The sequence below is a fragment of the Rhinatrema bivittatum genome, chromosome 4, assembly GCF_901001135.1.
Source record: "Rhinatrema bivittatum chromosome 4, aRhiBiv1.1, whole genome shotgun sequence".
In the NCBI taxonomy this organism is placed as follows: domain Eukaryota; kingdom Metazoa; phylum Chordata; class Amphibia; order Gymnophiona; family Rhinatrematidae; genus Rhinatrema; species Rhinatrema bivittatum.
Window position 1 is genome coordinate 382,400,665 of NC_042618.1, and position 15,046 is coordinate 382,415,710.

The 15,046-nt window shown below is 47.3% G+C and overlaps 1 protein-coding gene across 1 annotated transcript in view; it reads right to left on the reverse strand.

The window, feature by feature from the left end:
- DNAH12 (dynein axonemal heavy chain 12) overlaps window positions 1-15,046 on the reverse strand; it is a 1,160,754-nt gene that overhangs the window by 767,643 nt on the left and 378,065 nt on the right. The window contains 1 exon segment of the mRNA XM_029600929.1: window positions 12,331-12,580. Coding sequence (XP_029456789.1) covers window positions 12,331-12,580 — 250 coding nt within the window.

A 15,046-nucleotide genomic window follows, 5' to 3' on the forward strand; every position in this document is an offset into this window, starting at 1 on the left:
AGAACTGAACATGGATGTTCCCACATTCTATGTTAAAGCTGAAGGAGAACATCATGTATAGGTATTGCCATAATTTGTTTGGGAGGATCAACAAATTGCAATATCTCAAGGGTCTGATGACATAGGTCCTGCTCAGACTCTAACTTGAAAGGGATAGAGTCAACCATATCTTGTAAAAAAGGTAAGGTCCTCTGGTGGGGACTGCTTTCTTGGGTGTGGTGGAGAGGGGTCAGACATAAAAGTTTCAGAAGTGTCTGACTGTGAATCACTCCATGTGTCGTAATCTGGAGTGTGTGGTCGTGTTTTCCCAGGAGCAGAAGGAAGAGCCACCCCAGATGGTCCTGGAATGGGTTCTGGAGGAGAAGAGTCCTCTTCTACTGGATTTGCCGATAAGGAATCCAGTAAATCTTGGTATTTTTTATGGATTGCTGAATAAAAGGCCGATTCAGCTGATACTGTATCCCCAGAAGGACCTGGCATCGACAATGTTGTCTGTGGCATCGATGGCATCGTGGAGGTTGGATCCGGAATCAATGGCATCGAGAAAAATCCGGTACGCATCATCTTAGATGTCTGAATCTGATTCGAGGGTATCAACGATGCCATACTGGAAGAGATAGAAGGCCTCGATGTAGATATCGATGACAAAGCTGTTGTACGCTGCATCGATATATCCCTTGGTATCAGAAAGGATCCTGGTTTCATGAAAGAATCCGTTGCACTGCTTGTGAACTGGATGGTGGTTGGCACCGAGACGGTGACTGGCATCGGGATGGTGGCCGGCACTGAGACTGTAACCGGCATCGGGACGGTGCCCGGCATCGGGCTTGTACCCGGAATCGGTAACTCAGTCATCGGCACTAGCTGTGCCGGCATCGGTGACGTCTTAGACAAGTCAGATGTCACCGGCATCGGCGATGTTGCCGGCATCGGTGCAGGCACCAGTAAACTTTCCTTTATAGCCTGTAGAACTGCTTCCTTTATAAATGCGGTTAAGTTCTGCGGCATCGGAGCAGACAGCGGTGTAGGTGGAGACGATGCTGTTTGCGGTGTATCTGCCTTGGTAGGCCTATCAGGCATCGAAGTATCGGTACGTTTAGGCCGCTTTTCAATCGGTTCCTCACGGATAGGTGTCGAAGGTGAGGCCGAGGCATGTCGGTGGCGATGTTTATGTTTGGGCCTTACCTCTACCACTGAGTGGATCGATGATGTCGATGGCGTAGGCGAGGATTTTCCTTCCGAATACTCCAATCGGCGCTTTTTTAATAAAACGTTTTGAGGAGCATCTACTGATGAGGACTTCTTGGAAGTGGATGGAGAGGGAATTAACTGCAAGCTGAAGAGTTGCTGGATCTTTTCTTGGCGCAGTTTTCGTCCTTTGGGTGTCATTTCTTGGCATTTTTCACACGATGAAATATCGTGCTGATCACCCAAACATCGAACGCACTCTAAGTGCGGATTGGTAACCGACATTGTTCGATTGCAAGTCGGGCATTTTTTAAACCCCGACGCCATGGTGTCATCGATGGCCGTCGATGAATGAAAAATGAAATAGCGTTTATTCAAAAAGTAACGCTAAGTTACTACACCAGCCGGTGAGGTGAGAGAAGTGAGATCCCGTGAGGGAGAATTTGTGAAAAACAACTATGTTATTATAGAAAAACTGAGAGTACTCTCAGGGGGCTCCGGTGTCCGTGCTGCTATCCAGCAGCGGTGAGAAAAAACGAAGACTGAAGTGAGACACCTGTGGCAGAGAATATCATAGCATGCTGGGAATGCTCAGTGGCCTCACAGGGCCAGTCAAAAGTTTCTAGAAACTTTGACAAAAGTTTTCCCGCGCTAGGGCTCCGTTACTGACGTCACCCATATGTGAGGACTAGCATCCTGCTTGTCCTGGGATAAAAGCCCTAACTTGGGCATCACCCCTTTGGGAACGTATGGATCCAATCCTGAACGACCTGCCAGACTTTCGTGCCCTGTTTCGCTCTGTATTTGATGACCCCGCTCGCAGGACCTGCACTCCTGCATCTGCAACAAGGAGTCCGGTCACTGACTGAATATGTCATTGAATTTAGAACTGTTTCCTCCAAATTACTCTGGGACCTGGGCTGTCTGTATGCCATATTCCTGGAGAGACTAAGTTTGCGCATCAAAGACGAATTAGCAGCACGTGAACTATCTGAGGCACTGGATTCCCTGATTGACCTAGCCGGTCGCATAGATCGTCGTCTGTGTGAACAATCACATGAGGCTAGAGGATTCAAGAGGATTTCATCAAGTGCACTACGCATTCGCTCTATACCTCCTGTCCCAACGACTCCTTCACTAAACACCGAAGAATAATTTAATTTAATTTAATACTTTTCTATACCGACCTTCATGGTAGAGACCATATCAGGTCGGTTCACATCGAATAGGGGAACTGAACCAAGAACAGTAACCAAAACAAAAGGTTGAACATGAAAAAGCAAAGTTACATTTAACAGGGAAATTAAACTTGGAGGCATAGACTGCTGGAAGGAAGGAAAGGCTAGAGATAGCGGAGAAATTATTAGTATAAACAGAGCAGTCAGGAGGCTCTTATTCTGGGCTTAGGGGTAAAATGGAAATCCATTGCTCCTAAAGGAAGTTCTGTCGACTATTGTGTGTCATGGGTATCTGAGAAGGCTTGGCGGAAAAGAAGAAGAACCCATGCAAATGGGTCGCAGTCATCTCTCCGTGAAAGAAAGGCATCATCGGCAGAGATCAGATCTTTGCATGTATCGTGGTCAGCATGGACACGCGGGACCCTCCTGTCTTCTCTGTCTGGGAAACTCCCAGGCCTAGGAACCACCGGAGGACTCCTCCTAGGCCTGACCATGCCAGATCCTCCACTAACACTACCTGTCTCCATTAACTCTGACGCCTTAGAGTTTCATACCTTAGCTCTGGTCGACTCCAGGGCCGGAGGGAACTTTATACTCAGACAATTTGTGGAACACCTACGAATCCCCACCGTTTGGGCACCTACACCCTTGCTCCTATCTTCAATTCACGGTGAGCCATTACCAGGCGAAGTTACCTTCTCCACTACACTAATTCAACTGCACACAGGTTCTCTATACACAGAGACCATTTCTTTTTTGGTCTTAGACTGCCATGGTTACAAACGCACACACCACAATTTGATTGGACTACCTTGCAGTTGTCTCAATGGGGCAAATGCTGCCATGGGAGATGCTTAGAGAGTGTAACTCCTATGCCTTGTCTGACGACTACCACTTCTCTCCCGGGTCTTCCCCGGCAGTACTCCTCTTTTAGCGATGTATTCTCCAAAAAGGCGGTAGTCACACTACCACCTCATTGTTCTTTTGATTGCGCCATAAACTTATAACCCAACACTGAACCTCCCAAAGGAAGGGTGTACCCACTTTCTCTGACGGAGACCAAAGCAATGTCGGAGTACAACTCTTAAAACGTCTCCACCCTTTACTTTTTCATCACGATTTCCGAACTATTTTACAGTCACTAATTTTCTCTGGACTGGACTATAGCAATGCCCTTTACCTAGGCTTACCTGATTACACAATTCATTCTCTACAATTAGTTCAAAACAGCACAGCTCGCATCTTATCCGGCATCTCTATTCGAAAACACATCACACCGACTTTGCAATACCTTCATTGGCTACCCATAAAATTCAGGATACAGAAAAAAGTACTCACTATTATTCATGGCTTAATAAACAATTCTTCTTCTACCTGGCTCTGTTCTATGCTCCGTATTTACAAACCCGTTCGACATTTAAGATCTCTAACACAAAATTTATTAGACATTCCATCACCACGACTAGCAAGACTAGACATCACCAGAAGAGTGTTCTCAGTGGCAGGACCTTCCTTCTGGAATTCATTACCGAATCCACTCCGTCTATTATCAAATCCACTGCATTTCAAAAAATCTCTGAAAACACATCTGTTTCAATTAGCGTTCAATATTCCATCAAACACACAGCAATAATTATGCAACCCTTCCTTCCCCCTCGCTTTTAGTATTTTTCCTTCCTCTGTGATTATCTCTTCATAACACTACAAATTTATTCACCCCCCCCCCCCCCCCATTTTCTAGACATTTATTCATCTCCCCACCCCACCCCCACCCCCACCAACTTTTCTTCCCCTATTCTTAGGGTAATTGATGGCACAAGTTTTTCTTTCTCTTTTAAGACTCCTTTTAATTTTTATAAAATTTGTTTTACTTTCATTGTTTATTATACCGATTTTGTGTAATTTTTATTCTTTTTTAAAATTTATTTTCTAACTTATTTTTTATTTTTATATTATCTTTGTGAACCGTTTTGATAAAATTTTCATTTGTAAAAATGGTATATAAACACTTTTAAATCAATAAATAAATACATACATACATACAAGAGAATTTGGCGAAAGGCTTCATCCGGCCTTCTAAATCTCCCACTGGAGCCAGGTTCTTTTTTGTAGGGAAGAAGGACTGTTCCCTTCGACTGTGCATAGATTACCGTGGCCTGAATGAGATCACCTTGAAGGATCGCTACCCATTGCCATTAATCTCCGAGCTGTTCGACAGACTCCAAGAGGCCAAAATATTCACGAAATTGGATCTCAGAGGAGCATATAATGTGGTCAGGATATGCCGGGGTGATGAATGGAAAACCGCATTTAATACCCACGATGGCCATTTTGAATATTTAGTAAGCCGTTTGGCCTCTGCAACGCCTCGGCAGTATTTCAAAACATGATGAACGAAATCTTCAGGGACATGCTTTACAACCGTGTAGTGGTATACCTGGATGATATTCTGGTTTTCTCGCAAGACCTTCAGATCCATCATTCTGACATAGCCCGCGTCTTACAGAGATTGAGGGACAACCAATTATATGCCAAACTGGAAAAATGCTTATTTCATCAGGAGTCTGTTCCTTTCTTAGGCTATGTGGTCTCCAGCCAAGGGTTTCAAATGGATCCACAGAAGACCAAGAGTATTCAGGATTGGCCGAAACCCACAGGTCTTAAGGCACTGCAAAGATTCTTGGGTTTCACTAACTACTGCAGGTCGTTCATCCACCATTACTCAACACTGACAGCACCACTCACAGCCATGACCCAAAAAGGAGCCAATCCCTCTCAATGATCTCCTGAAGCCGTGACCGCTTTTCAAGAGCTCAAGAAAGCGTTTCTACAAGAGCCGTGTTTACGCCACCCGGATCCTCGATGACCCTTCATCGTTGAGGTGGACACTTCAGACATTGGCTGCTGTCCTCAGCCAACACTCAGCCATCACACCTTGCACCCCTGCTCATTCTTCTCTCAACACTTCTCCCCTGCGGAGCGTAATTATGGAATAGGGGACAAGGAATTGCTGGCGATTAAATTGGCCTTCGAAGAATGGCGCCCATGGTTCAAGGGAGCGCAACACCAAATCATGGTTTACGCCAATCACAAGAAAGCAAATGTTGCTTACCTGTAACAGATGTTCTCACAGGACAGCAGGATGTTAGTCCTCACATATGGGTGATATCACAGGATGGAGCCCAATCACGGAACACTTTTGTCAAAGTTTCCAGAACTTTGACTGGACCCTGCTGGGCATGCCCAGCATGGCACTAACCCTGCAGCCAGCAGGGGGTCCCCCTTCAGTCTTGTTTAAAAGCTACAGGCAGTGCCGAAATAAGAAAAAGTCACGAACCCAACACCGCGGGGCGGCGGGCAGGTTTCGTGAGGACTAACATCCTGCTCTCCTGTGAGAACACCTGTTACAGGTAAGCAACATTTGCTTTCTCACAGGACAAGCAGGATGGCAGTCCTCACATATGGGTGAGTACCGAGCTGAGGATGTCCAAGAAATGTACCAAATGGACCCAGGTGTGCAAAGTACTAGGACTGGGATAAAATTTGGTCGAGGGCATCCTAAACCCTAATGGGCAGGCGGAAGGGTGTTGGTATGTCACGTTGTAAACAGGTTACGAAGGACAGACTGGCCGAAGATGGAATCTTGTCTTCCGGCTTTGTCCAAACAATAGTGGGCTGCAAAGGTGTGGAGAGAACTCCAGGTGGCAGCCCTACAAATGTCAGGAAGTGGCACCGATCGTAGGTGTGCTACTGAAGTCGCCATGGCCCTCACAGAGTGTGCTTTAACACGGTCTTGAAATGGAATGCCTGCTTGCTGATAGCAAAAGGATATGCAGTCCGCCAACCAGGAGGAGAGAGTCTGCTTACCCACAGGCTTCCCTAACTTGTTAGGATGGAAAGAGACAAACAATCGAGTGCTTTCCCTGTGGGCAGCTGTACGGTCTAGGTAGAACGCTAGAGCCCGTTTACAGTCAAGGGTATGCAGAGCCTGTTGTCCTGGATTGGAATGGGGCCTGGGAAAAAATGTAGGTAGTATTATGGATTGACTTAGATGAAAATCCGAAACTACCTTAGGTAAAAATTTAGGATGAGTGCGGAGTACTTCCCAGTCCTGCAGACGTTTAGTGTAAGGCGGATAGGTAACTGGGGCCTGTAATTCACTAACTCTGCGAGCGGAAGTGATTGCCAAAAGGAAAATCACTTTCCATGTGAGATATCGAAGGTAACAGGAGTGAAGAGGCTCGAATGGTGGTTTCATGAGCCGACCTAAAACCAGGTTAAGGTCGCAAGAAGGGGCCGGAGGACACAGTGGAGGCTTGAGGTGAAGCAAGCCTTTCAGAAAACGTGTTACAAGGGGTTGTACTGATATAGGAACATCCCCGACACCTTTATGGAAGGCAGCTACCACACTGACAAGCATTATGATGGAAGAAGTTTTTAGACCTGACTCTGATAAGAGCCAGAGATAGTCCAAAAACTTCCTGATTGGACAGGTAAAGGGGTCAAGGGACTGAGAAGAGCACCATGACGTAAACCTTTTCCATTTGTAAGAGTACAATTTTCTCATGGAAGGCTTCCGTGAAGCAATCAAGACACGGGAAACTGGTTCAGAAAGGTTGAGTGGCTGAAGGATTAACCTTTCAAAATCCATGCCGTCAGGGACAAGGCTTGAAGATTGGTGTGGCGGAGGCACCCATCGTTTTGAGTGATCACAAGCGGGTCCTTTCCCAAGGGAATGTGCCTGCGAATGGAGAGATCCTGAAGTATTGGAAACCACATGACGTGGCCAGTGAGGTGCTATCAGGATCATGGTTCCCTTATCCTGATGTAACTTCACGAGAGTCTTCGAGAGAAGAGGAAGTGGAAGAAATGCATACAGTAAACCGGTTGCCCACAAGAGGGAGAATGCGTCTCTGGGTTGAGTGTGTTTGCTGCAAATGATAGAGCAGAAGTTCTCTACTTTGCGGTTTGGGCAGACGCAAAGAGGTCTATTTGAGGATATCCCCAATTTTGGAAGATGGAATTCGCTACTGAGGGGTTGAGAGACCACTCGTGCGGTTGAAAGATGAGACTCAGCTTTTCTGCCAACACATTGTCCACTCCCGGCAACCAGGTGGCCCTGAGGTACATCAAATGGGGAGAGCTTCCGCCCGTATCCGTGCAGTTTCCTGACACAGAAGGAAGGAGCCCGTGCCTCCCTGTTTGTTGATGTACCACATGGCCACTGGTTGTCCGTCTGGATCAGGATAACTTGATTTGAAAGGCGATCCTGAAATACCCTGAGAGCATATCTGATTGCTCGAAGCTCCAGGAAATTTATTTGGTGTTTGGCTTCCTCTGGAGATCAAGATCCTTGTGTCTGCAGATTGGCCACATGGACTCCCCAGCCGAGGTTGGAAGCATCGGTGGTGAGAGTAAAGTGAGGGTCTGGAGTCTGTAAGGGCAAGCCTTGGAGGAGATTGTTCTGATTTCTCCACCAGGCAAGAGACTAACGAAGTGAGTCGGTTACGTGGACAATGGTCGACAGGGACTGAATGCTTTGAGTCCATTGTGACCGTAGAGTCCACTGCATGACTCTCATGCAGTGGACTCTACGGTCACATTGGTGTGACTCTACGGGCCATTGGTGTGACTTGCACTGAGGACACCATGTGTCCCAGGAGGATGAGAAAGTGGCATGCAGTCGCGGAGTGCTGAAACTGCAGCTGGTGTGCAAGAGACACGAGAGTGAGAGCTCGCTGTCGAGGTAGAAAAGCCTTTGCCTGCAAGGTGTCCAAGTCTGCTCCAATGAACGACAAGGTCTGAGATGGAACTAAAGAGGATTTGTCATAATTGACGAGAAATCCTAATGAAATTAGAGCGTGTAAGGTTAGATTGAGGGACGACAGAGCAGCTTGCTGAGTGGGAGCCTTGATTAACCAATCGTCTAGATAGCGGTAGACGTGAACAACCTGAGTCCTTAGGAAGGCTGCAATCACTACGAGGCATTTCGTGAAGACTTGTGGCGCAGACGCTAGGCCGAATGGAAGCACTCAGTACTGGTGGTGCTTGGGGCCTACTAGAAATCTCAGGTATTTGCGATGAGACGGCGTTATCTCAATGTGAGTGTATGTGCCCTGGAGGTCGAGAGAGCAGAGCCAATCTCCTCTTTGTAGAAGAGGAAGAAGCGAGCCTAAGGTTACCATCTTGAACTTTTCTCGCTGGAGGTACTTTTTGAGGGCCCCTAGGTCTAGGATAGGACCTAGGGGCCCTCGATTTTTTGGGGATTACAAAGTACCGGGAATAGAATCCTAGGCCGTGCTGAGAGTAGGGTACGGGTTCTATTGCCTTGGACTGGAGAAGGAGGGAGTCCTCCTGATCCAGCAGGATGGAGTGATTGGATGTACTCCACGTCAGTAGAGGTGGGGAGTCCGGTAGCACAGAGAGAAAGTTCAGATGGTAACCTTGAGCAGTTATCGCCAGTACCCATTGGTCTGAGGTGACTGAGTGCCATATGCTGTTGAAGTGGTACAATCGACCTCCAACTGGTATGTGAAGCAATGGAAGCTGGCTGCTGCTCTCTAGGTAGAAGTCAAAAACCTGAAGCAGGACCTGGTTGAGGAGCTGCTTGTGGTTTTTGTTTCCGTGTCTGACGAGACTGGGCTTTTTGAAAAGGTCTCGTGGAACAGGATCTAGCTGGTGGTGGGTAGGACTTCTTTGGGCAGAAAAATGACTTTTTAGAGTCCTTTCGGAAGGGCTGTTTTGAAGAGTAAGAAGGTATCAGAGAGAGCTGTCTGAGAGTCTAATGATGGTCCTTAAGTTCCGCCACTGTCCATTGAATCTGTTCTCCAAACAAATTATCTCCTACACAGGGTAGGTCAGATAACCTGTCTTGTACCTCAGGGCGAAGGTCGGAAGACTTGAGCCAGGCCAATCTCCTTGCCGAAACAGCTGCTGCAGATACTCTGGTAGCAGTTTCGAAGATATCATAGGATGATCTGATCTCATGCTTGCCTGCCTCAAACTCTTTATGTATTAGGGTTTGGAGTTGTTCTTGAAATTGCTGAGGCAGGGAGTCTGTTAAATCTTGTATCTGCTTAAAAATGACCCTATTAAATTGGGTCATATAGAGCTGATAATCGGCAATTTGGGAGATAAGCATTGATCCTTGGAAGACACGGTGACCAATGGCATCTAGAAACTTCTGTTCCTTGCCAGGAGGAAAAGAAGTGTGTGGCTTTGATCTTTTTGCTCTTTTCTGTGCGGATTCTACCACTACAGATTGGTGATCCAGTTGAGGTTTTTGAAAACCTGGAGCTGACTGCACCAAACAGGTAGTGTCAGCTTTTCTGTGAACTGGAGCAATGGAGCCAGGATGTTCCCAGTTCTTCTTGAGGAGATCCAGAAAAACCTGGTGGATAGGGATGGAAGTTATTTCCTTGGGAGCTTCCAGGAATTGAAGCAATTCCATCATCTGATGTATATCATCCTGTTCAGTCTGTAATTGGAAGGGAACCAATTCAGACATTTCCTTCACAAAATTTATAAAGGAAAGGTCCTCTGTAGGAGAACGCTTTCTACTTTCAATGGGTGAAGGTGGTGAAGGCAAATCATCGGTGTTTGGGGAGGAATCATCAGTCCAGGTATCATAGGGATCAGAACCTGCCCCTCTAGGAGCACCTGCCCCTCTGGTGGGATACCCGAGGGTCCTGGTCTAGGCTCCGAAGGAGTCGAAGGAATAATTGGAGGCACTGATGAAGGCATCGAAGGCACCGGCGCAGGCATCGAGGGCATCAATGGATGGCTCGATGGTGCCGACGGGCGTATCGGCACTGATGGTTGGATCGGTGGCGAGGAATGTATTGGCATCGATGGCTGAGGCAGAACTCCCGATGGAGGGATGCAGAACGGTGTTTCTCCTCCTGATGACAAAGTAAGCGGGGAGGGCACCGGAGCCATCGGTGACCCGGGGTCCATCGGTGGAAAAGCGGCAATGAGCGCTTCCATCCTGGAGAGCAGCGGTGCCAACGCTGCCGGAATCGGGTTGGTGGTCGGTTCCACAATCGGTACCAGTGTCGGTGCCGGAGGAACCTGGAGTCGTTGCATCGCCTTGTCAATGGCCTCCTGAACCATCAGTTCTTCTCGGAGACCTGGAGCAAGCAGCCCCGGCTCCGGAACAGAAGGAGGCAGAGGCATAGCCGGAGGGACCATCGTTAAAGGTGGAGTCGCGGCTCCCGATACCCTGTCAGGTGAGGGTTGCCTCGGTGACCCGGTCGCCGAAAAGGTCGGTGCCTTTTCTGGACGGGGTTTCTTCGACAGCGGCTCGGAAGATGGCGAGGTCGATGATTTCACTCCCTCGATGGTCCGAGATCTTCGATGTCGATGGCGATGTTTGTCTCTACGATCCCCTTGGTCCTAAGGGGGAGTAGAGGGTATCGAAGGCCGAGATGTCGTCGACGCCGGACGGTCACCGGGCGGTGGTCGATGCTGGGGCGAAGTTGACGGAGCCGGTTCTGACGATGTCAACGCAATTCGGGGTTTGGAAGAGAAGTTCCATCTTCTCCATTCTGGCCTTGCGACCTTTTGGTGTCATTAGGGCACATTTGGTGCAGGTCAAGACATCATGCTATCGTCCAAGACACATTACACAGACTTTATGGGTGTCTGTGATGGACATGGTGCGATTACAGTCCGGGCACCGACAGAACCCCAATGCCATGGAATAAATTGAGCCGCGGTACGGTCGACGGCCAGTAGGTCGCAGGGCCAAACTCGACGGTAATCGATGAAAAAACGGGTAAGAACTTACCGGAGTACCGCAGCTTGAAAAAGTTAAAGGAGGGACCCCTGTGGGGCAAATTAACTTTTAGTAATTCCGTGAGGAAAATTCCTGTCAGGAATCTCTGCAGAGCTCCTTAACCACGCGGCTACTGCTGCGCGGAAAAAAGAAGACTTTACATAGACGTTACGGTTCCTCTCGTTTCTCTCCTTCTTCTTTTTGTTTTGGGGTCCTCTTCGACCCCTAGTTATCCTCAGTTCCCTCCCCCTCCCTGTTATTTGTAATTTCCACCTCTTGTTGTCATGTAAACCGACATGATGTGTATTTTAATGTCGGTATAGAAAAACTGTTAAATAAATAAATAAATAAAATAAGACTGAAGGGGGACCCCTGCTGGCTGCAGGGTTAGTGCCATGCTGGGCATGCCCAGTAGGGGGCCAGTCAAAGTCCTGGAAACTTTGACATAAGTGTTCCGTGATTGGGCTCCATCCTGTGATGTCACCCATATGTGAGGACTACCATCCTGCTTGTCCTGTGAGAACCTTGAGTACTTACATCGTGCTCAACGCCTGAACCACAGACAGGCCTGCTGGTCATTATTTTTCACCCGATTCAATTTCCTCTTGCGATACCGGCCAGCCGATAAAAATACTCGAGCCGATGCACTCTCCCATTCATTTACTACAGAAGACGTTCCTGATACGCCATGCCACATCATTGACCCTACGAGAGTGCTCCTCTCTGCAACTCAGATAGTCCCGGCTGGGAAGACTGTGGTCCCTCGACCACTCCAGAGGAAGCTCCTCAGATGGGCACACGATTCTCTGCTCGCAGGTCACCCTGGACAAGCTAGAACATTTTCCACATTACAGAGGATCTACTGCTGTGGGATATCCCGCTCCGAGGACCATCACTGGATACCTACGTCTGAGCTATTCTCTTTGGGTATTCCCCTTCTCAGACCTGTCTCTTTCTCCTGTACCCCCTGCTCCGCGGGCTGTGCCTTTTCTACCTTATAATAAGGACTCTATTCCACAGCTGTGTCTGACATCACTGAGACCACGCCTACCGAAGGAGACACTCACTGGGCTCCTCCCCGTGGGTGATACCATCTCTCACCTCGGCCCAAGGCCCTCATACCTACAGATCATAACATGTACATTTGGTGTGAACCATACAAATCACAATAATAATAATATACTTTACCCTAAACTCCTTAATCTGCTCCATTATTAATGTGGAAATGTTAATCATTTGATTTTCCTTTTTTTCTTCTTCTTCATCTTCTTTCACTCCTGTCAAACTTCTATGGCGTACAGCTTTCTGTTTTTCTTGATCTATTTTCTTCTGCTTCTGCTGGAAGAATTTCAGCATCTTATAGATTTCTCTGAAGAATTCATCTACCTCAGCTTCCATGCTTTCCCCATTGAGATCCAGGAAAGCTCCATCCATCCATCTACCAAAAGAAATCAAAGGTAGCATGCATTCAATAGAAAAATCATAATCCTTCATAAAATAAACTAAATGCTTACACTTCAATTCATTATTCACTACTGCAATCAGGATCTAAAATTTAGAAACACGGTGGTTAATATTCAAAAGATTTGTTCAGCTAACTTTGGAGGTCTGCTGGACAAACCTGCAGGGTTGAAGGTATCCCCTGCTAAACAGGTATATTTTGTCTGAGCAAACCATTGCCTGCACAGAATTTACTCATACATAATAAGGTGGAGCTGGAGGCATTCCTGGGGTGGGATTATACTTTAGTCAAATAGCATTAATGTTCAGCACTGTCTGGCTAAAATTAGTTGATTGGTCTGGTCAATGCAAACACCAGTCCTAAAGCTACCCAGATAACTTTATCTGAGTTACTTTATCCAGGTACATTCAGCTGCATTTTTACCTAGTATGTTCTACTTAATATATGGGTAACTTTGTTACTCACTGGGCTTTTGAATATGGACCTCATTGAGACCAAAATTTAGAGATCTAAGGGGCACATTTACCAATTTTTTTTTCCCATTTTGTGTCTATAGGAAAAATGTTTAGTTAAATAGGGCCCAATCAGGCCGATACAGTAAAGCGTGGCCGAGGTTACCCTGTTTCTAACCCGCTTTGGACGCACAATTTGGACGCGTAATGCAAACCCGCGATTCAGTATCCGGTTTTACGCGTCCTTACTGCTTGCCTAAATGGGCGCATATCCCTCTCCGCCCGCCGCATGTATATGACATGTTTTATTTATTTTATTATTTATTTAACTCTTTTCTATACCAACATTCATGAAAAGTATCATATCACATCGGTTTACACAGAACAAGGGGGTAAACAACTTTAAACAAACCATTTTATGAGAAGCAAAGTTACATTAAACAAGGAGGGTAGAACTTGGGAGGCTGAGGTAGCTGGATACAAAGGGTAGATAAGGTAAATAGCAACTAGACTGGCAGCGGATGCTGAACTGCTTGAGTATGACTAGGTATGACTAGGTGGCATTTTGGAGTTTCTGAAGGTTATGGGAGTTTTTGAAGGTCTTGAGTTTTTTCCGAAATGTTAGGAGGCAGGGTTCTAGTCTGAGGTCCGAGGGCATGGCATTCCATATGGCAGGTCCCGCTGTTGAGAATGCCCGTTCTTTAGTGGCTAAGTGAAGTGTGGCTTTTGTTGAGGGGACTTGCAGGGTTCCTTTGTATGCTTCTCTGATGGGTCTAGTGGAGGTGTGAAGTTTGAAAGGGGTCTGAAGGTCAAGCTGTAGCTGTTTGTGGATGGATTTATGGATTATAGTGAGAGACTTGTGTAGAATTCTGTAGTTTATTGGAAGCCAGTGAAGGTTCCGGAGGATGGGAGTGATATGAGCTACTCGGCTGGAGTTGGTCAGGATTCTGGCAGCCGCGTTCTGGAGCATCTGTAGTGGTCTGGTGGTGGAGGTGGGGAGACCCAGGAGGAGAGCGTTAATGATCGATTTAGGTATTCCCTCCAATACAGTAACGTGCGCCCAGATTGTCTCCCTTTTAACCAGCTTATTTGCCGCGTCTTTAACCTGCATATTTACCGCCTACCCTGACCCTGGCATTAGTGTGGTGTTCAGTCAGCTTCGTACCAGACAATGCCATGGACAACATGTATATTATTGCTCTGGCGCTATTTTTCATTCGGTTGAGAAGCAGAGTGAGACATGCTCGAAATGCTTGGCAGATTGGAGAGGCAAACTGGGGAGCCCAGCAGCAAGGAGAACCCATCCAACCGGAGAACCCAGCAGCAAGACCGGAGGAGGTATGTGATATGTTTCGGTTCGACTGTACCATCCATCCACATCTGTGGGTGTCTCAGAGGCTCCGGAGATGGACGCGGTCCAGCAGAGACATGGATGCCTGTACGGACGCCGGAGAGATGGGAGTCCATTAGGCGTCCTGAGGCTCCAGGTCCAGCGGAGACATGGACGCCTCTATGGACGCCGGAGAGATGGATGCCTCTACGGACGCCAGAGAGATGGGCGTCCGTTAGGCTTTGTGAGGCTCCGGGTCCAGCGGAGACATGGATGCCTCTACGGATGCCGGAGAGATGGACGCCTCTACGGGCACCGGAGAGATGAGCGTCCGTTAGGCATCCTGAGGCTCCGGGTCCAGTGGAGACGTGGACGCCTCTACGGATGCCTATAGGGAGCCTCTACGGAACCTTCCTCCTGCGTCTAGAATAAAGCTGTAGTAGAAGCTAAAATAAGAACGCATAGCTGATTAAGAATATAAACGTGAGAATACAGTGTTGCAGATCCATGTATGTATTATTAAATAATGTTTATGTGCTGCCAGTAAAACTGTACACCAGAGTCCACTGTGTTGCATGTCCATGTATGTGTATGTGTTGTTAAAGGATTTATATTTGTGTTCATCTATTAATTTCTATTAATTAATCTATTAATTTCATG